This window comes from Sus scrofa, chromosome 3 (assembly GCF_000003025.6).
Source record: "Sus scrofa isolate TJ Tabasco breed Duroc chromosome 3, Sscrofa11.1, whole genome shotgun sequence".
In the NCBI taxonomy this organism is placed as follows: Eukaryota; Metazoa; Chordata; class Mammalia; order Artiodactyla; family Suidae; genus Sus; species Sus scrofa.
This window is the reverse complement of record NC_010445.4, coordinates 37,858,628-37,879,962: the sequence shown is the minus strand read 5'-3', so window position 1 is coordinate 37,879,962 and position 21,335 is coordinate 37,858,628. Positions and strand designations below refer to the sequence as shown.

Here is a 21,335-nt window from a genome sequence, read left to right as displayed (position 1 = left end):
AATCGGGCTACCACCCTTTGCAGTGGCTTTGCGGGGCCAAGGCCAAGCTTGGTAGTGGAGACGTGGTAGTGGAGGTCACACAAGCCCATGGAGACACCAGTAAGCCTGCCCAGCTGGGTCCTCGGGGCCTTTATTCCTCTGAAGTGAGCAGGAGATGGAAGCCATACCAGTGCCCGGGACTCGCCCACCAGCAGGATTGGGCCGTCACTTCCCTGCTTTCCCTGCCCAGCCTTTGCTGCAGGCAGCGTCCAGTTCTCGAGACCTGGCGTCCACAGCCTGGCCGCGTTCCTTCAGCTTTCTTTCCAGCCTGTTTGGAGATTGCCCGCATCTGCGCCCTGGGAGGCAGAAGGGCTGGGCTTCCGGCCCTAAAACCAAAGAGGAAACACGCAGGTGGCCGCAGTCACTTTCTGGAGACGAAGGGTATGTGTGCAGGGAAGTTAAAAATTGTCGCTCTTGGCTGGCAGGGTGGGGTGGTCCCCTCGGCCCCCACCCCTGGGCACTTCCTGTTGGAATTTTCATGTTCTTGGTGCTCCAGCAGCTGCCACCCCAACCCCGGTCCATGAAACAAAGCGCTTTTCTTGGGCAGCCATCTGTGAGAACAACGGCCTTTATTTAAAAAATAAACTTCTGGATCACACAAGAAAGGATCCCTGTGACTGCACCTCCCCCCCCCCAGACGGGCTTGAGAGGTGGCAGGGTCACAGGCTGGCAAAGTCCCCTTTGTGCTGCTCCAGCCACTGCTCCAGCGTCCTGGCCTTGGGGTTGAGCCTCAGGGTCAGTTCAATGTCGCGGTCGGGTTTCAGGGTATAGAAACGGAACATGTTGGCCAGGTCTTGGGCACCGGGGAAGCCAAGCTTCTCGAAGTCCTCGGGGGTGGTCTGGAAGCAGAGGGGAGTCCTTAGGGTTGGTTGGCAACGCAGCACGCGGAGTGCACTGTCAGCACCTCAGTCCCCACCCTGGTCCTCACTAATTCACCTGAAAACTACTCTACTGAAAAGATAAACTTCAAAAACCACTGTTCTAGGGCAATTTACACGTGATCTTAGCCAAAAGGCTGAGAAGCGATCTAGAGCAATTTAAATCCTGTTTTTCCAGGATCATGCCCTGGAAACTTCTCAGTCCCCTCCTGCACTTTTTTTGCTCAGAATCAAAGCTGTTCCCCTTTCCTGACCAAACTGAGTCTGAACTCCTCAGCCCCCAAATCCACCAGGGCTGCCTCAGGCTTTCTGTTTCCATAGGAAGCCCCGCCCTCCAGTGCACTCACGGTGCCATGGGAGCCTGTGTCATTCAACCCTCAGAGCCGCCCGAGGCCGGGGACCCCACACACCCTCTTCACAGATGGGGGAACTGAGCAGAGGGGTCAGGGGCCGGGCCCTGGTCACACACTGGTGGGTGTCAAGGGCTGGGAGCAGGACCGCAGGCTGGGGTCTGACCTGCCTGACACGTGTCCTGCCATGACCTCCCCCCATCACTGCTCTGCTTGGGTCTGGGGGCTCCATGGGTGGTTTTTGTCACTGAAGGACCTGGAGTGCCCCAGATTTTCTTTAATGATATGAAACAAGGCACCCAAGACCGGACAGGAAGCCCGAGGGTCTCCTGCCCACCTGGCCGGGGTGGGGCAGTGCTACTCTGGCCTCCCTCCCCTTCCACAGAGAAGCCCAGGTCGCCCTACGGTTTTGCTCCTTGCTTTGGCCCCTACTGTCCCCTCTTCCTGGAAAACTTCCTCGACGCTCTGTCAACTGCCGAAGCCAGAAATGTCCCTCGGTGGCCACGCTTGGCTCTCAAGAAGAGCACAGCATAAACGTTAAGTGGTGACGAATTTGGATTTACGTGGCACAGAGCACGAGGGCAACTGTGACACTCTGTCCAGGGCTGTCGAGTGCCCTGGTGGGAGCTGGGACACCACCCACCTTGGCATCACGCACAGTCTTCCTGGTGTGCCTGGAGAGCAGGGCGGCGTACTCCCCCACCGTGTGCCTGCAGGTACTGAGCCCGATGTTCTGGCCCACGTATTCTTCTGGCATCTTCAGCAGGCTGAGCACCACGGGGCCCAGGTCGGTCACCGACATGCCGTCCATGGGCACATCACCCATGGGCAAGCCTGGGAGTGGGAGAGGGACCTAGTGACACATGTCTACAAGGGAGTGGTTCTCACTGGCCAGCACCTGGCACGACTTGGACACCCTGCTGCCAGCAGCAGAACACAGTCAGGAAACGATGCCATCGAGCTCTGCCACCTGGCACGCCATTCAAACCCTTGGAGCCCGGCTGCTTCCACCCTGGTGTGAAGAGAACGTGGAACCTGCCACCCCTCTCAGTGCAGAGGCAGGAACAAGGCGAAGGAGAAGCAGGGGCTTTGAAAGGCGTCCGGGAGAATGGGCGCCCCCGAGGAGCAGGCCCCAGAGCACTCTGTCAAGCACCATTCCTGACATGGATGCTTGTGTGGGGGTGCAAAGCTTCACCCACGGGTGCTTGGTTAGCTGAGGCCAGACTGAGCCCAGAGCAGGGAGCGTGACAGGTGCTCAGTAAACCACTTGTGCTTTCACCTACTGAGGTGTAGTTTGGGGGGTGGAGGAGCAGATCTGTGTCTAGATCTGACACCTGGGGCGTCCAGGTCCTGCCCTATAAAATTCCTTCACCTATAAAAAGGGATCACAGACTTCCCCCGTAGGGCATCGGATTAAGGATCCAGGTTGTCACTGCAGCTGTGGCGCGGCTTTGATCCCTGCCCCAGGAACTTAGGCCTGCTACAGGCACAGCCAAAAAAAAAAAAAAAAGGACGGGGGCCACTGTGGCTGCCTGTCTATCCTGTGGGGTGGAGCTCCAACTCAGAGACAGAACATGAGCGAATCCCTGACCAGAGCTTCGCAAACTGGAGAGGGTGGTGCCAGTGCACCAACGCCAGAAGCAGACGGCTCCCCCGACGGGCACGACCCAAGCAGGGGCGAGCAGTGTTCACGCAGGGGTAAGGAGCCGGGGGCACCGACCCCTCCCTCCCACTCTACCTGCTGAGCCCCCTGAGCTGACCCACTGCCCCGCCCAGCAGGTCAGAGGTTGTATACAGTTCCCGCCAAACGGATTCCAGACCCGCAAACGGGCATTGAGGAGCAAGTGCTTTCCTCCTCTGGGAAATGTGCAGCTGCACCTCGCCTTCCGAGGCCTCTCCTGCGCGACGGATGACAGTGAGCACACGCATCTCCCGGAAGCCCCGAGCCAGCAACGCGCGGCGTCCCCACGGCCGCGCCTCCCGGTCGCTGCCTCGCAAGTCCGCGCATGCTCATCTCACGCACGGGGGGCCGAGGCCCAATGTGCCCAATGCGAGAGCCGGGACTCGGACCCGGGACCCCCTGAGGACAAGCCCACGTGGCGCCACCGCAGCTCTGCACGGTGACAGCAGGCGCCAGAGGAAGCGGGGAGGGCACTCACTCAGCAAGTAGCTCTTTCCGTCCGGGGCCTTCTGGGGCAGGAAGGCCGAGAGGAGGTTCTCGAAATAGCAGGGCAGCCGCACGCTGGTCATGGGAACACCGATGTCCCGGAAATACTCCTCCACCTCCCCTTTGCCGTCAAAGTGGCCCGCCGCCAGCCTCCCCGCCGTCAGCTTCTTCACGTTCTCCAGGCCGCTGTAGACCACGTAGCGGAGGCCCAGGCGCTTGGCCAGGTCGGCCAGCAGCTTCCCCTGCGGGCGGGGAAGGAGAAACCACAAAGCTCAGAGGAAGGATATGTGCCCCGTCACGCACAGCGCTGGCTCTCCTGCCGGAGTGGCCACCGTGCCTGGTCACTTGCCCCTCTGCCATGCGTGGCTCACCCATGGCGCCCCATCCTCCATGGGATGACAAGCCTCCTGCCACCCTCACAGCCCCAGCCCACTTCTCTCCATCATCCGAGCTGCTCCAAGCTTCCCATCCCCACCTTCCCATTCTGTCCCCATGCTGAGGGGTCTTCCTTGGAGAAGAGAGCCCCAGCAGTTCCCTCCGGAAGTGCCACAGCTCAGCGGTTAAGCACACAACAGGCCACCTGGGTTCCAGACTGGCTCTGCCGTGCACAGCTGTGCCATCCAGGACAAGAGGTCTAACCATCCTGGCCTCGTCATCGTTGAACTGGGACAGCCACGTGCCCTCCTCCCCGCCCTCACCTGCTTGACCTCCTGCTCCTGGCTGCAGTTCTCCCAGTAGTTGGTCACGATGAAGGCGGCGTGTGCCCCGGTCAAGGCCCCCTCCATGCTGGCCTCGTCATCCTGGTCTCCCTGCACTACTTCTGCACCTTGCAGCCTCAGCTCCTTCGCCGCCCTCTGCCTAGGGTTCCGGGTCACCACTCGGACCCTGAACGTCCCATCTTCCAGAAGCGTCTGGGCCACTGAGCCTCCCTGGGCACCTGCGGAGAATCAGAAAAACCTGCAGGGTGGGAGCTGCCTGGGAGGCCTGTCAAGGTGAAGCCCCACAGGAATGTGCCACCACAGCGAGACCCCCGACACTTTGCACCTGCAGTTCCCACTGTCCTGCCCTACACCACCTCTCAACTAACAGCTCCACTGAGACAGAATTCATTTACCGTAATATCAAAACGTACAGTGCCATGGCTTTTCGTATATTCAGAGTGAAATGTGCAACCATCATTGCAGTCAACTTTAGAGTATTTTCATTGCCCCCAAAAGAAAACCCATACCCATCCACAGTCACCTCATTTTCCCCTCCCCCTCAGCCCCTGGCAACCACTGATCTATTGTCTGTCTCTGTGGATTTGCCTGTTGTAGACAGTTCATATAAATGGAATTACATAATATGCAGGGTTCAACATCTCACTTCTTTCACTAGGCACAATTTTTCAAGGTTCACACACCGTTTACAAAAATTTTAAAATGTATTATGAAATAGTTAGCACATACAAAAAGGGATGTCAAGGAAGCTCCTGTGTGGTGCGGCAGGTTATGGGTCTGGCTTTGCTGCAGCTGTGGCTCAGGTCCCAACTTTGGTGTGAGTTTGATTCCTGGCCTGGGAAGTTCCACATGCATGGCCGAAAAAAAGGATACCAACACCCATGAGCCCACTGCTTAACTTAAGAAATAAAATATCACCTCTTTCTTAAAAAAAAAAAAAGACTGGGAACATTAAAAAATTTAAAATCATCAAAAGGAAAATAAACCATAAATATATGTATGAGAATATTGGCTATGGGAGTTCTCCTATGGCACAGCAGTTTAAGGATCAGGTGTTGTCACTGCAGCAGTTCAGGTTTGACTCCTGGCCTGGGAACTTCCACATGCCATGTGCCATGGCCAAAAAAAAAAAAAAAAAAGGCTGCATATTATTATCAATAGTGAAAATTTACAATCTGCATGTTTTTTGCTAAGAACCTGATTAAATACATGATAAATCCATCCAAAGGTGATTAAAATTAATGTGACAGATTTGTATGTCTTTTTTTTTTTTTTTTTTTTTTTTGTCTTTTTGACATTTCTTGGGCCGTTCCTGTGGCATATGGAGGTTCCCAGGCTAGAGGTCTAATCAGAGCTGTAGCTGCCAGCCTACGCCAGAGCCAGAGCAACGCAGGATCTGAGCCTCGTCTGCAACCTACACTACAGCTCACGGCAACGCCAGATCCTTAACCCACTGAGCAAGGCCAGGGATCAAACCCACAACCTCCTAGTCGGATTCATTAACCACTGCACCATGAAGGGAACTCCAGATCTGTGTGTCTTAAGACAGGTGACCACAACATGTCCTGGAGTGGAAAAGGCAAATTGCAGAACTGCAACTACCCTCAGTGTTGGTGGGAATATAAAATAATACAATCACTTTGAAAAAGTTGCAGTTCCTCAAAGAGCCGAACACAGCTACCATGTGATCTAGCAATTCTGTTCCTAGGTGTAGTCCCAAGAAAATTATACAATGACATGAACGACCTGTTCAGGAAGGTTCACAGCAGCATTATTCATAAAAGCCAAAATGTGGAAACAAATGTCCATCAATGGGTGACGGATGAACACAACGTGGTTTATACTTATAATGGAATACCATTCAGCCGTAAAAAGGAATGAAGTACAGATTCACGCCACAATGTGGATGAACCTGGAAAATATGATGCTCAGTGAAAGAAGGCAGATCTGGAGTTCCCCTCGTGGTTCAAATCTGACTAGCATCCATAAGGTTTGACCCCTGGCCTTGCTCAGTGGGTTAAGGATCTGGCGTTGCCATGAGCTGTGGTGTAGGTGGAAGACGTGGCTTAGATCCCACGTTGCTGTGCCTGGGAACTTCCATATGCTGCGGGTGCGGCCCTAAAAGGACAGAGACCAAAAAAAAAAAAAAAAAAAAAAAAAAAGAAAGAAAGCAAGCAGAACCAAAAAGCCATGTATTGTTCGATTTCATTTATATGAAGTGTCCAGAATGGGCAAATCTGTAGACAGAAAGTAGACTGGCAGGTTTCCAAGGGCTGGGGAAAGGTGGGAAATGGGGAGTGACTGCTCATGGGTGTGGGGTTTCTTTTCTGGGTTGCTGAATGTTACACAACTGTGGCGATGGCTACAGAGCTCTGTGAATATACTAGAAACCAGTGACCTGCACAGTTTAAATGGGTGGATTGTATGGTATGTGATTTATATCTGAGTAAAGCTGTTATAGTTTATTTATTTATGATCTTTTTAGGGCTGCACCTGTGGCATGTGGCAGTTCCTGGGTTAGGGGTCTAATCCAAGCTGCAGCTGCCAGCTTACACCACAGCCACAGCAACTCCAGATCTAAACTACATCTGCGACCTACACCAGGGCTCACGGGAAACACTGGATCCTTAACCCATTGATCGGGGCCAGGGATGGAACTCAAGTCCTCATAGATACTAGTCTGGTTCGTTACCACTGAGCCACCATTGAACTCCAGAGTATCTTTATATATATCTAAATATCAGGCACGACTCAAGAAACCTGGTAATGGAGTTCCTGTCGTGGCGCAGTGGTTAACAAATCCAACTAGGAACAATGAGGTTGTGGGTTTGATCCCTGGTCTTGCTCAGTTGATTATGGATCCGGTGTTGCTGTGATCTGTGGTGTAGGTTGCAGACGCGGCTCCGATCCGCATGGCTGTGGCTCTGGCATAGGCCGGTGGCTACAGCTTGGATTCGACCCCTAGCCTGGGAACCTCCACGTGCCTCGGGAGCGGCCCTAGAAAAGGCAAAAAGACAAAAACAAAAAAAAAAGAGAGAGAAAGAAACCTGGTAAAGGCAATGGGTGGGGTTTCTAGGGCAAAGGTAGGAGGGAGATTTAATTCTGATGTTACGTGCAATCACTAGTAGTTCAAAGTTAAGAAATTAATTTTTGAAAAACTACAAGAGGAATCAGCGTTCAGGTCCTGCTCCATGGCCCCACCCTGGGTCAGGGGTCCGAGCCATCTCACATCTCCCTCCAGGACCCGGGGTACATCTCCTGGCGCTGAGAGTGGGCCCTGGCTCTGTGGGGCTGGGCCGGCCGGACCCCTGGGCTGGCTTGGCGAGGGGTCCTGCGTCTCGCGGCCTCCTTTTGGGGTGTCCCTTACCAGTGGCTCCAAACACGACCACCAGTTTCCTTTCCGCCATGCGACCGGGAACGGGAAACGCGGTCGGGAGAGGTCTGAGCGCTGTGAGAGGCGCAGAGTCGGCGACGAGGCCGGGCATCCCCGCCCGGAACGACCCCGCGCGCGCCGCGTAGGACCGAGGGGGCGGTCCGGCCGGGAGAGGTCGGTACCCCGCCACCCCCACCCCCTCGGACCGGACATGGCCTCCCAGCCCGACCCCCGGTTCCCCCAGGTCGCGTGTACCTCCTTGCCACCGCCTAGGTGGGAAATCGTCGGGGAAAGGGAGGGGGGCCTCCGCTTTTGCAGCCGAGTCCACCCCCGCCCGAAGCTCCAGTCGCACCCTGGCAAAGCCACCTTTTTTCGGCCACCTTGTGTGACAGAACCGCAGTGTGGGCTGCTTCCGAGCCCCCGCCGTCCTGGTCGTGACTCTGAACGGAGCTGACCCACCACCCCCTCCGCGGGCACAGATGGTTCGTCCCGGGCCCAGTGTACTCAGATCAGGTCAGCATCCGTCAGCGCCAGGCCTTCGTAACACCGAATTTGCGTAAATCGGATCTGACCTAAACAGACACGCAGAGGGCTGCTTAGCTGGATGCTGGGGATGAAGACTGCGCAAAGCATAAACAAACAAAATAATTAAATTTTTTCAATCTTTTTTTTCTTTTTTGGCCAGCCAATGGCGTATGGAGTTCGCTGGCCGGTGATCTGATCCAAGCTGCAGTTTCGACCTACCTGTGGCTGGATCTTTTAATCCACTGTGCCGGTCGGGTGATTGAACCTGGGTGCTGGCACTGCAGAGACTGCTACAATGCCGATTCACCACAGCAGGAACTTCAAAAATTTTAAATCTTGCATGAAGCTCTGCACTATAGGGTGTCACTCAAAGATAAGTAAATCTATACCCAGGAGTTAACACCCGAGGCTCTTGAGTTGCTGTATGGCTGACATTTGAGGTTGCCACGACTTGCCTGGGTTTGAATTCTTTTAGGAGAAAAGAGATTTCTTTGTATTCTTCTAAAAGTCAGAAATGATTCTCTTCTCTCCTCTTCTAAAAATGTACTGCTGACTAGATAAGAGCATTCATTTTTTTTTTTCCCTTCTTCATTTGTTCCAAAGTGTGTACAGACCCCTCTGGGAATGTTAGCTTCATAACAGTAGGCACTGATGAATTTCCAGTGCCTAAAATAGTACCTGGCACAAAGTAGGTGCTTAATAAATATTTGCTGATTGATTGCCTAAACATCTACTAGACACTGCAGTTACTGGGAAATCAAACTAAAACTGATGGTTTTCCTGAATCTGGTAGTAGCGATAACCCACAAGAGATAACCCACAAGGCCATGTGTTTTTGGTTTTGGGTTTTGTTTTTTTTTTCCTTTTTAGAGGCATATGGAAGTTCCCAGGCTAGAGGTCGAATCCGAGCTGTAGCTGCTGGCCTACACCACAGCAACTCAGGATCTGAGCTGAGTCTGTGACCAACACCACAGCTCACAGCAATGTGGGGGTCCCTAATCCACTAAGCAAGGCCAGGGATCCAACTCGCATCCTCATGGATATGAGTTGGGTTCGTAGCCTACTGAGCCACAACAGGAACTCCGGTCATGTGTATTTTATGTATGTAAAATATTGGTGTCTAGGTATTATAAGATACATGTATTTATTTATTTATCTATTTTTTGGCCTCACCTGTGGCATGTGGAAGTTACCAGGCCAGGGATCAAACCCATGCCACAGCAGCGACAAATGCTGGCTCTTTTTTTTCTTTTTTTTTGTCTTTTCTAGGGCCTCACCCACAGCATATGGAGGTTCCCAGGCTAGGGGCCGAATCAGAGCTGCAGCCGCTGGCCTACGCCACAGCCACAGCCACAGCAACGCGGACCCGAGCCGCGTCTGCAACCTACATCACAGCCAACAGTAACACAGGATCCTCAACCCAGTGAGCGAGGCCAGGGGTCAAATCTGCAACCTCATGGCTCCTAGTTGGATTTGTTAACCACATTCCAGGTGTTCGCCTGGAATACCTTCCTCCCACCACCTTATAGGGCCAACTCCTACTCATTCCCTAACACTCCACATAATCATCACTTCCTCCAGGAGGCCCTCCCTGACCTCTAGGCTACAGTGACTATTATTTCACTCCCATCTCTATTCCACTGGCAAAATTATCTATATCATATCGACTGAGGGCTTCCTGAGAGTTGGTCCCATGTCTTTTTTTGTCTCTTTCTGCTGGCACAGTGCCCAGCACTTGGTAGGAACTCAATAAAAACTTATTAAATGGAACCCAAGTGCATATTATTCTGATAAAAGATAAGGTTTTCCCTTCCACTGCATGGCTTAAACCACAAAACTCAATGGTCTGAGGCCTCTACTATAAAGAAATAAATCCAAACAAGAAGATCCCCGGTGGAACCAGTTGCAATAACAAGGCCCAGTGCAAAAAGAAAATGCAGGGCTCCTTATTTTATTGATTGATTTTTTTTTTTTTTTCTTTTTCAGCCATCTGGAAGCATATGGAGTTCCCAGGCCAGGGACTGGATCAGATCTGAGCTATAGCTGCGACTTAAGCTGCAGCTGCTGCAACGCTGGATCCTTAACTCACTATTCCAGGCACCAGGGATGGAACTTGAGTCCCAGTGCTCCAAGATGCGTGGATCGCATTGCATCATAGCAAGAACTCCCAGGGCTCCTTATTTTAAAATATTAGCAAGAATTTCAAGCCCAAGGCCCAGGGTTTGGGACCCAGTATGACTGCTCTGATCACAAACCCATGAAGCTGACTGTCCTTGGCCTCCAGGTTTAATTGGGAGTAGCATCCCAGGGCCACACTGGGACCAGAGTGACTCCAGTGCCCTTTGGCCTTGCTAAACGTTAAGACTGGAAATCAGTGCAGGCCGTGAGTGACAAGGAACAGATATCTTCCCCAGGCTTCTGGTCAGTGATGCTGGTGCCAGGGAGCTGTCCCAAAGTGGGCAGGCAGACGGGCAGCCTGGGTGAAGTTCTTGTTTCTTGAAGCCCCAGCAAACTGATGGTCCCCAAAAGCCTGAGGGAAGCGATTTGGCTACGGACTGGCATATGCTCAGCCGTGACTCAGCATTTCTTGTGGGATTTTATATCTGACAAGGACTTGCTGCAAAACACTTGTTACCCAGCCCAGTGACATGTACAAGTGATGATAACAGTGGGAAGCCTTTCCTGGGCTCCTCCTATGTGTCAGGCACAGACTTAGCCCCACATTATCTCATTTGACCTCTTGAGGCAACCCCTCCTTCAATCAGTGTCACTTGGTTTAAACCAATTTGATGTGTGTGTTGGGGGCAAGGTGCAGTACAGTGTGTAAAAAAAAAAAAGAAATTCATTCTTTTACATTTGATTTTGATAGCCAAATAATGCGTGACTCATTTATTCATTCTTATAAAAAATTTAAATTGTACAGATATAGCACAAGTGACCCCGACATCCCTCTATCATTCTAGTGTGTAAAATTTCCCTTTTGGATGCATTTACGTGCCTAAATATATGTATGGAAAGATTACATTGTGAGGAGTTCCCACTGTGGCACAGTAGGTTAAGAAACCGACTATAGGAGTTCCCATTGTGGCTCAGCAACCTGTGCCACAAGCTGCAGCAATAGCCGGCCAGTTGCGCCACAAGGGAACTTCTCACCCTTCCTTTTGACTGGCACAACTTTATTGAAAGGATGTGCCTCTGTCAACTCCATCCCATCCCCTTTTGATGGTCAGATATTTAGGTTGTTTGAAGGTTGTCATTGAAATGGTGTTGCAATGAACGTCCTTGTTGGTGTCTCTTTGGCTTCTAGTGCTTGTCTAGAACAGCTACCCCTAAGTGGAAGCACTGGATCAAAGAGAATACCTATTCCAAGTTTTAACACATCTTTCCAGACAGTTTCCCCCTTCCACAATAATTCCAAGAATTACTGTTCGTTCCCCACACCTTTGCCAATACCGGACAAAACCAGTCTTTCAAGCTGCAGCCAGGTGGATGGTTACGGAAATGACTGGAAACCAGTGTGGCTCGAACAGAAGGGGCAGGTGGAGCCCAACGCGATGAGCCTGAAGCGGTGGCGACACGGAGCAAGAAAAGCGCTAAGCACAGAGCGTCCTCATAAACACCCCTCCTACCAAGCCGAGTTTTCACTCCCCGGCGGTCGGACTTCCGTAGCGGGGCGGAGCGCGGAGGGGCCGGGGAGCGCAGCCCCGCGCCCGCCGCAGGGGCGTGTCCTCCGCAGGTCCCGCCTCCGCGCGTGCGCACGTCGGGCCGCGCGCTCCGCTGCGGCGCCCGAGGGAGTCGCCGACCGACGCGCGGACGCGGTGCAGGCTGACTGCGAGGCGGCCCCGCGGCCGGTGAGTGTCTGCGGTCTGCGCGGTCTTCCTTCCGACTCCTCGGAGGGCCTGGCAGGCCTGGGCCCTCGGGAGCTGGGCAGGGCCGGCCACGTCCCGCCGCCCACCTGAGGGAGCAAGGGCAGGCCGGGAACGGGGCGGGGGGGACCCCGCTTCCCAGACATGGTTGCGGAGGCCCGGGGAGGCCTGAACCGCCCGTTCGCGCTGGTCCCCGTTGAGCCCACCCCCCGCCGGCGTCACAAGTGCCCCGGGGGAGCTGACCCCCGGGTCGCGGGCGGACTTGGCGTCCCCAGCGGGGCTCGCAGCCGGTATCTGCCAGCCGGCACGTCCGTCCACCTTGGTCGGGCGAGGACCCGGACCTGGGCCGGCGTCGAGCTGTTGGGCCCGGGCTCTGCCCTTACTCCTCCTGACTCACCTCGTTCCGAGGGCCCTTTGAGTCCCTGTCACGACTTCCCGAGGGACCTGCGGCCGCCAGATAGCGAGAGACCAACGTCAGGGGCAGCCGGTGGGTTGGTCTGGCGGGAAGTCTACCTGTCGCCTCATAATCGCAGTGCCTAGGTGTGTACTGATTGCCACGTAAAAGCTGCCAGGGTCGCCTTGCTCAGTCTTTGCACAAGGCCTGTCCTTGTCATGCCGTTGAAATTGATTCCGAGGAACGGTGGCTGGGGCTGTTCGTGCTTATTGTGTTGTATTCGTGGCTCTTAGAAGCACCCACAGCGGAGCGTGACTGAGAAAGGGTACACATCGTCTAGTGCGCTCGGGTTCAGGAAGTCCTCTCCCTCAGCCCCTCACAAAGCCCTGTGAGTTGATGATTTTCCCACTTGTAACGTGGGGTTAATGACGAGTCTCAGGTTGACAGCCTCGAGCTGCATTTCCCAACCAAGAAGATGGCACAGATGGTTTGTACCTGGTCATCTGTCCCCAGATCCCATGCTCTTTCCTAAGTAGAGTTGTAGAGATTGGAAATGGATTAAATTGTCTTCCCCTCCTGCTACACTGTCCTCCCAAGTAGTAGGAAACAGGAGCTTACTGCTTTTATATTTTTGAGTTTCTGTTATGGCATTAACCGGGGTGGGTTTTTTTTTTTTTTTTAATTTTAACTGCCCTATTAAAATTTTTAGTTTTTCTGAGATGTATAAAGAATATAAATGAGTAAATCTGTGCTTTATTCATTAGTTTTTTGTTTTTGTTTTTTAAAGAAACATCACAGGACAAAACATCATATACTTAGCAGGAGCTCACAGTTCAGTTGGGCATTTACAAGTTTACTGGGTGAACTTGGAAAAAGTTTTTGAATACAGTATCTAAGGCCAGTCACTGGTGAGGGTATGAGAATTGGAGGGACCTTGGAAACATACTCATTGAGTGACCTCATTTGCCTGGGGATGAGAAGAGGAAAAACGTGTGTCTTCCCCATTGTCTGACTTGATTTCCGTTTTTCCTTTGCCTGGACCAGTAAGGTGAGATCCTGTCAGTCACCAGAGTCAGGAGTATGAACTGCTTTAGAAAATGACAGTGCCGAGAAGATGAGTTACAGAAAGTAAAATATTCATTGCTTTTGGCTCACCCGTTGTTGAGTCTGTTGAAAAGCAAAACTGGACAGACATCTGCGGCCTTTGGGCTACCTTGATTTTTTTTGTTTCATTTTATTTATCATTATTATTTTTTTGTCTTTTGTCGTTTTTAGGGCGGCATCCGTGGCATGTGGAAGTTCCTAGGCTAGGGGTTGAATTTGAGTTAGAGTTGCTGGCCTACACCACAGCCACAGCAACTTGGGACCTGAGCTGCGTCTGCGACCTACACCACAGCTCATGGCAAGGCTGGATCCTTAGCCCACTGAGTGAGGCCAGGATCGAACCCATGTCCTCATGGGTACTAGTCAGGTTTGTTAACTGCTGAGCCACAATGGGAACTCCTGGTTTCATTTTAAAATACTGACTCTCTTCATAGGACAGTTGAGCTCTGTGTCAGATTTGCACCAAAGACTGAAGTATCACTGCTCTAGGAGAAAGATATTTTTGAAAATTGGGATTGTATATTTCAGTGTAAAATTTAGAATTTAACTTGTAACTCTTTGGAGAGAAAAATAAAAAATTGGAACAATGAATTACTTCCTTGTGTGTTATTGGCCATAGTTAACTAAAAAGTTATAAATAGACGTTTAATGCAATCTCTTTTTCTCATAGCACTTAAGGGGAGAATTAAGAAATCTGGGTCACGTCTCCTTTTGTGTTGAACACAGTGAAGGTTATTTGCTTTTTAATTTATTATATTTGTCATGTTTGTTTGTGTGAAAATCGTCAGATGAAAGCTCTGTCTTTTCTGGTAATCTGAATAATCCCTTAGGATATTTTGGCCCTGCTGAGCAGCAGTGCCATTACCAATTAACTCTTGCCAGCAAGTGGTGGTGGTGGGGCTGTCTTTAATTGGAACAGTTAATATAATTACCTATTTATACTGGGGGGGGAGTCTTCCCATTTTTTTTTCTTATATGGAAGATATTTCACTCTGGTGACCACTGAGGTGGTCTGTGATATTGTTCATTCTGTGGTTTACTTTTCCATATTGACTTCATGTATTTGCCATGCAGTCCATAAGATGTCCCCCATTATATTACACTTTTTTTTTTTTTTTTTGGTCTCTCCCACAGCATGCAGAAATTCCCTGGGCCAGGGAGCAAACCCTCCCCACAGCTGTAACCAGAGCCATGGCAGTGACAACACTGCATCCTTAATCTCCTGAGCCACGAGGGAACTCCCATATTACACATTTTAAAGTCAGCTAATGTGGGCAGCTGGCTTTACATTCTTTTTTTTTTTTTTTTTTTTGCTTTTTAGGGCTGTGCCTGCGCATATGGAGATTCCCAGGTTAGGGGATCAAGGGGTTGAATTGGAGCTACAGCTGCCCACCTACACCACTGCCATAGCAATGCCAGATCTTTAACCCACTGAGCGAGGCCAGAGATTGAACCCGCAACCTCATGGTTCGTAGTCAGATTTGTTTCCACTGTGCCACAATGGGAACTCCGTGGCTTTACATTCTTTTAAAATTTCTGATAAGTTTGACACACAGTATTGAAATACAGCAGCTCACAACAAATAGTCTATTCTAGCAGTATTACACATACTTACAAAGTATGCAGTTATAATTATTCATAAATCCTTTCTGTGTGACCGGTCTTTTTATTTAAGAAAAACAATGATGGGGAGTTCCCTTCATGGATCAGTGGTTAAGGAACCTGACTAGGATCCATGAAGATGCGGGTTCGATTCCTGGCTGTGCTCACTGGCTTAAGGATCCAGCTTTGCCTTGAGCTGTAGTGTAGGTCACAGACTCGGCTCAGGTCCTGAGTTGCAGGCCGGCAGCTACACCTCCGATTCATCCCCTAGCCTGGGAACCTCCATATGCCACAGGTGCGATCCTAAAAAGCAAAAAAAAAAAAAAAAAAAAAAAAAACGATGATGGAGTTCCCTGGTAGCTCAGTGGGTTAAGTACCTGGTGTAGTTTCTGCCTTGGCTAGAATCACTGCTGTGGTCCAGGTTCGATCGCTGGCCCTTGAACTTTTACATGCTGCAGGCGTGTCTGGAAAAGCAAAAAAGAGTAATGATGTTTTTTGGAGTTGATTACAGATAATTTAGAGGTGCATAGCTGTTGTAAAGGGAATGTATTTATGATCAGCCCGTGAGGGGATTGTGTTTACATTGCAGTCGTGGCTGGCTGAAATGGAGCCAGGAACTCTTTCTGGGTCGTCATATCAACCACATCCTATATTCAGACCTTAACAAGGTAATATTCTGAAGCCTTAACTAGGCATTTCAAAACAGCAGTTAAATTTATGAAGCTCTTCTCATTGAGCGGGCTTTAATGTTGCTTTGATGTAGTTTTAAAAGGCTTTTAGCAAACATGCATTTCTCTATGTGATGTATTTCTTTTAAGCAAATATTTTAATAATCAAGGGCTGTTTGGTCTGCTTATGGAGTAGGAATTGTGTTGGAATGCATGTCTTCTTGCTATTCAGTGATGTGATGTTGAGGAGGGTTCTTTTTTCAAATGTGTTCTTGTATCTCTCTCTATGAAAGTACCTCTCTGTGAAAGTCTGCAGATCAACTGATTTTTTTTTTTTTTTTTGGCTGCATATGTGGCACAGAGAAGTTCCAGGGGCCACAGCAGAGACAACACTAGATCCTTAATCGCTAGGCCACCAGGGAACTGCTACACTGACTTTGTGTTTGTACTTTTAAAAGGATTGAATTAAGGAGAAAATTGAGCTAATTAATCAATTTGTAACCATTATTTTCACTCACAGATAGCTGTTCAGCACTATCATTTTCATGCAGGTGTCTGTATCCAAATACATACATATTAATTTATATTAGAAAAAAGTGGTTTGTTTCTCCCAAAAAAGGAAGCTATTTTTCTTTCTTCTTCTTTTTTTTTTTTAATGGCTGCATCCATGGCATGTGGAAGTTCCCTGGGTCAGGGATTGAATCCCAGCCGCAGCTGTGTCAATGCCAATCCTTACCCCACTGAGTGAGGCTAGGGGTCAAACCTGAATCCTTAGAAACTATACTGGGTTCTTAACCCACTGAGCCACACTGGGAACTCCAAGAGAAAAACATTTAAACCCCATGCCTGAAAAATGAGGTTAATACCTGATAAGCTTTCGAGACTTTGGAGCCTTGATTGCTGCTTTTTCACCTATGACAGGGGTTTCCAAACCTTTCTGTTCACTGAGTTAGGGATGGAGTCTGGGAACCTGTGTTTTTAAAGTTTCCCGTGTGATTCTTGTTTCCTCGCCCCCGCCTTTTCTTTGCCGGTGCCCCGGGCATGGGGCATGTGGCAGTTCCCCGGCCAGGGACCCAAACTGCGCCACAGCTGGACAGGCTGGATAAAAGAGGGAGTAAACTGGCAAGAAGGCAGAAGTAGGTGACAGGTACATGAGGAAGACAGCAGAGAGGATAGGAGGGGGTGCTTGTTGAACACAGTGACTGCTGTCAGCGTTTATGCCAGAGGCCCAGCAAGTGGATATTCTCTTCTCTCTGCTTAGGGGAAAAATTAATTTTTGTCACACGAATAGATTTGTTTCCTTCCTAGGAGTATCACAGGCCTAATGATTGTCATAGTTCTCAGGAACTTTAAAAGGGCTTTGGGAAAGAATGGCATCAAGAGACAAGTGTCTTGCGTCCAGCCTGACTTTTTCTAAATACTCCCATCTTCCCTGGGAGCTCTAGTGAGCTCTCCCAGTCTCAGAAGACTCAAGTTTCACTGTCTTGTCTTGTATTCAACCCCACACTTACCTGAGGGTTGTAGGAAGGTGCTGACATGATTAAAACAATCTGCCATCATGCTTTTAGCTAATCTAGTTGACTGGCCTGCCTTATCAGTCGGTGTGGTGATCGTATTTATTATGCCAAATACTGGGATCCATAGTCTGAGCTTACAGGTATCCCGAAGGGGTTGGTGAGACAGGATGTTTGAGTCAGAGCTGTCCTGGAAAATCTGGAACACACGGCTCTATCTTTAGCACTGTTGTCTTTACGGCATAATTAGTATTTATACTATAGTACACCTGCTATGTTATTTATCTTTCTATTTCTCCATCTCCCTCCCCCTCCCTCCTTCTCTCTCCCTCCCTCTCTCCTTTTCTCTCTCTGTTAACAGCTCCTTGAAGTCCCAAGCAAAATCTTAGACCTCATGAGCATTATAAATATTTGTTGATGATAACATGACATGTCACATGCCCAAGTGTAGTCATCTCTTTCTTAATACTGGATCTGCCGTATTCTCTGGCAAGGCCACTAGGGCTCTGCAGAGGAACTGTTGTCACCTGGAGCTATTTATAGGGCAGTTTGGAGGAGGGGAGGTAGACGAAGGGAGGAATTGGTGAGCAGAATTGAGCATGGGTTGAGAGAGGGCTCTAGGTAGTAGTATTTGAAGGCAGATGAGAAAAGCAGACGTAGTGAAGTGGCATTAAACCTTATTTTCTTGATTTTTCTACAGGAGGACGAGGGGAGGGTCGGGTCTTCTTTCGTTTGGTAATGGCAGATAGTCCACTAATTAGAAAATAATTTAAAATACTCTGTTCTTTTACTACACACTTAGTTTTTTTTCAGCCTAAGTAAAATTTCTAAGTGTTCGTGCTCAGTGTCAGTGTTTGTCTTGCTTTATAACACTTTTTGTGTTTGCAAAAAGTTACACTGATGGCCCCTGGAGGAAGGCAGTCGGGCGACTGACTGTTGTAGGTTATGGTTCCTTGCCTTTGCATGTGGCTTTTCTTGGCTTTTGCATGTGGCATATGCCCAGGTTTTAAAGTCGAAACATTGAAATGCAAATGCCTGCAGGTCAAAGGACAAAGAAACAGTGCTATCTGTCCATTTGGCAAGCCTGTGTTACCTTTATTGTGTGCAGAGTATTGGCACCGAGGAGGTGTGCAAAACAACAGCAGACCCAGCAGTTTGTTCACTCGGAGTTGGCAGTCACCTTGGGGACGTGTGAAACAGTGAATTGACTCTGTACAGTTTATGATTGTCGTTTTGACACTCAGCATTCTGGGAGGTCAGGGAAGTGAAGAGCTGAGAAATGGACAAGGCAGTAACTTGAACTGAACCTACTGGCTTAGGTAAAAGAGTAGGGAAGAGAAGAGAGGAAGGAAGCCTCTCTTTAATGAAGCACTCAGGGGTCTTACTGAAAACATACTACCCACAAAAAGAATATCTCTTAACATGACTCCTCTAGAATAGGGATTCTTAACCTGAGTGCTGGGTCATCAGATGAACTTTAGGGGCCTGTGCTTGCTCTGGAATGGCGTAGGCTACATTTTTAAAAATACGTAATTGACCTGGAGAGTCTGAAGCCTTCATCTGATTCTCAAAGGGATTTGCAACCCAAAAAAGCTCATAATTATTATATCCTGACAAATACCTTTGCTGTCCATCTTCAGAAGTGCACGTCTCTGAATGTGTATCTTCCAGTGAAGAGGTATTTGGGTGAAGAGGTATTTGGGTGGAAGATTAAAGACAGAAACCCTAGAATTCCTTGTAAACAAACAGCCTTCTATCAAACACTGCGTGTCATGGGACATGCATTAGTGCTCATGCAAAGGACAGCGTGTTCTCACGTACACTGTGATCTAATCTGGTTCCCAGGAGGGGGGCAGTTAAAGTGCCCTAACTGACTAGTGTGGGTGAGGCTCCAGGTCTGCCCTCAGGGAGGAGTCAAACAGAATGTGTACCTGCTCCCGAGACAGAGTTAGAGCCAAGTAGGAGTGTTGGGGGTGGGGTGAGTTGACCGAGAAATCACATGCTTTTTGGAAGGTCAGGACATTTTTTGGAAACTGCTGGGCTATTGAAAACAAGGTATGAAAGAGCAGAGGGAGCCCTGGGCAGGTCTAGGAAGAGTGGCTGATGCAGGACCAGCTCCCCTCTGCTGCTTTGGACATACAGACCTAAAAGACTGTCCTAGAGCTCACACAGCACTCGCAGTGGGCAATGGAGCTCCCCTAGACCACAGCCACCACCCGAGGCCCGGCTCAGGGTTCCTAAGGGCTCGGGAGGAGCTGAGCTCCTGAGTCTCGGCCGCCTCCCCACCCTCTGCCCCACTGCTTTAACTGGACGCTCCACTGTCCTTGCTTCATGTATTGGCCTTCTGTGTTGGGTTTGACTGGAAAAGGGTAAACTTCTCAGTGCCCTGGAGCACATGAGTCTCTGCCTTTCTTGGACAGTTCCTCTGCTTTATCTACCTTTTTCCCCCTAGTTATTCATACAATATTGCCTAATGCCTAATCAGGTCCTTAGTCAACAGATGTTCTGGGCCATTTGAATTCCTGTTCGGTAATGATTAATGATGACAATGTTGGGCTGGTTCTGGAGACCTCTTGGTAATTATAGGCACCCACTTCATGTATCTTCTTTTGTTGTTGTTGTCTTTTTGCCTTTTCTAGGGCCGATCCCACGGCATATGGAGATTCCCGGGCTAGGGGTCCAATTGGAGCTGTAGCCGCCAGCCTGTGCCGCAGCCACAGCAATGCCAGACCCAAGCCATGCCTGCAGCCTACGTCACGGCTCACGGCAATGCTGGATCCTTAACCCACTGAGGAAGGCCCGCATCCCCATGAATACTAGTCAGGTTTGTTTTCACTGCACCACAACAGGAACTCCCTTCATGTATCTTTAATTTATGTATTTTATGTGGACTGCCTCATGGAACAGGAAGTTATTCAGTTTCACAGTGACAAATTGCTGTTTGTTTTTTATTTTCTTTTTGATAAATTGGGATCACTGTAGCATTTTGCTTTTTCCTCTTGAAATACTGATAACCTAATGCCTTGGTGTTTTTCCTACAAAATGTCCTTAACAATAGGATGTGGGTTTGTTAAGAGATGGTTGACTCCCTTCCTTAGAGTAACAAACACAAAGCGAATACTGCTATGAAATCCCTTCTCTAAAGCCAGCTGGGAGAATAAAGGGTTTTCACAAAGATGGACAGCAGGAAGGGTCAGTGGTAATGCTTGGTTGGGGTGGAGGAGTGCTGGCAAGATTTGTTACCTGGACTGTTAAAATTCTGCCTATCCATTTCTTTTTTTTAAAAATAAAGGTAAGGCAGTGTTCTGCTCTTAATGAAGCTTTCAAAGTCCTTAACATTTAGAAGGTGCGTTCTCAGTAGCTCTATCTCAGGAATGTAAGGAAGCCAGTCTATAACCAATGCAATGCATCATTGCTCTTTCAGATATGAAATAGTGAGTTATTTGAGTGCAAAGCATTATGTACTTGGGACCCTCAGGAGGCCCATGTCAGCCCCCTACCCCCATCAGTAGAAATTTCTACAGTAATAATGCTGCTCAAAGATGCCTACTCACCAGCCAGCCATTTTTCTCGTCTTTGTGATTCACTTTTTTTTTTTTTTTCTCCTGGGAGTGCTCACAGCATATGGAAGTTCCCAGGCCAGGGATTGAACCCAAACCACAGCAGCAGCCCAAGCCACTGCAGGAACAATGCTGGGTCCTTAACCTGCTGCACCACAAGGGAACTCCTCTGGGATTAACTTTTAAATGTCCTCTTTCTCGTCTGCTCTTGGAGGTTTTTTTTTTTGCTTTTTAGGGCCGCACCTGTGGCATTTGGAAGTTCCCAGACTAGGGGTTGAATTGGAGCTACAACTGCTGTCCTACACCAGAGCCACAGCAGCTCAGGATCCCAGCCATGTCTGTGACCTATACCACAGCTCATAGCAACACCGAATCCTTAATCCACTGATCGAGGCCAGGGATGGAACCTCATGGATGCTAGTTGGGTTCATTAACCTCTGAGGTACGAAGGGAACTCCATGTTTGAGAATATCTTGATTGTGAGACTACCTCACATTCTGGAAATCATTCATTCATTCATTCAACAAACCCTGATGAGGTGGTACCCTCTGTCAGGCAATAGGAGGCAAAGATAAA

The 21,335-nt window shown here is 49.6% G+C and overlaps 2 protein-coding genes across 4 annotated transcripts in view; one reads left to right on the top strand and one right to left on the bottom strand.

Moving 5' to 3' along the window:
* NMRAL1 (NmrA like redox sensor 1) lies at positions 590 to 8,095 on the bottom strand. Of its 2 annotated transcripts, XM_003124636.6 has the most exons (6): positions 7,782 to 8,095; positions 7,521 to 7,601; positions 4,133 to 4,371; positions 3,427 to 3,676; positions 1,911 to 2,101; positions 590 to 878 (listed from the first exon to the last, which is right to left on the bottom strand). In XM_003124636.6, exons 2-6 carry the CDS (start codon positions 7,558 to 7,560, stop codon positions 699 to 701), a joined length of 900 nt encoding a protein of 299 aa, XP_003124684.4. In that variant the 5' UTR covers positions 7,561 to 7,601; positions 7,782 to 8,095; the 3' UTR covers positions 590 to 698. The 2 variants fall into 2 exon arrangements, with proteins under 2 accessions (XP_003124684.4, XP_013851144.1); XM_013995690.2 differs by having other exon boundaries at positions 7,521 to 8,094.
* The window catches only part of HMOX2 (heme oxygenase 2), a 39,120-nt gene continuing 29,584 nt past the window's right edge, over positions 11,800 to 21,335 (top strand). Inside the window, exon 1 of one of the 2 annotated variants that reach the window (XM_013995673.2) lies at positions 11,800 to 11,902. The gene's annotated coding sequence lies outside the window, so the exon portion shown is untranslated. The remainder of the gene's footprint in view (positions 11,903 to 21,335) is intronic. The other variant, NM_001244412.1, reaches the window with a different exon arrangement.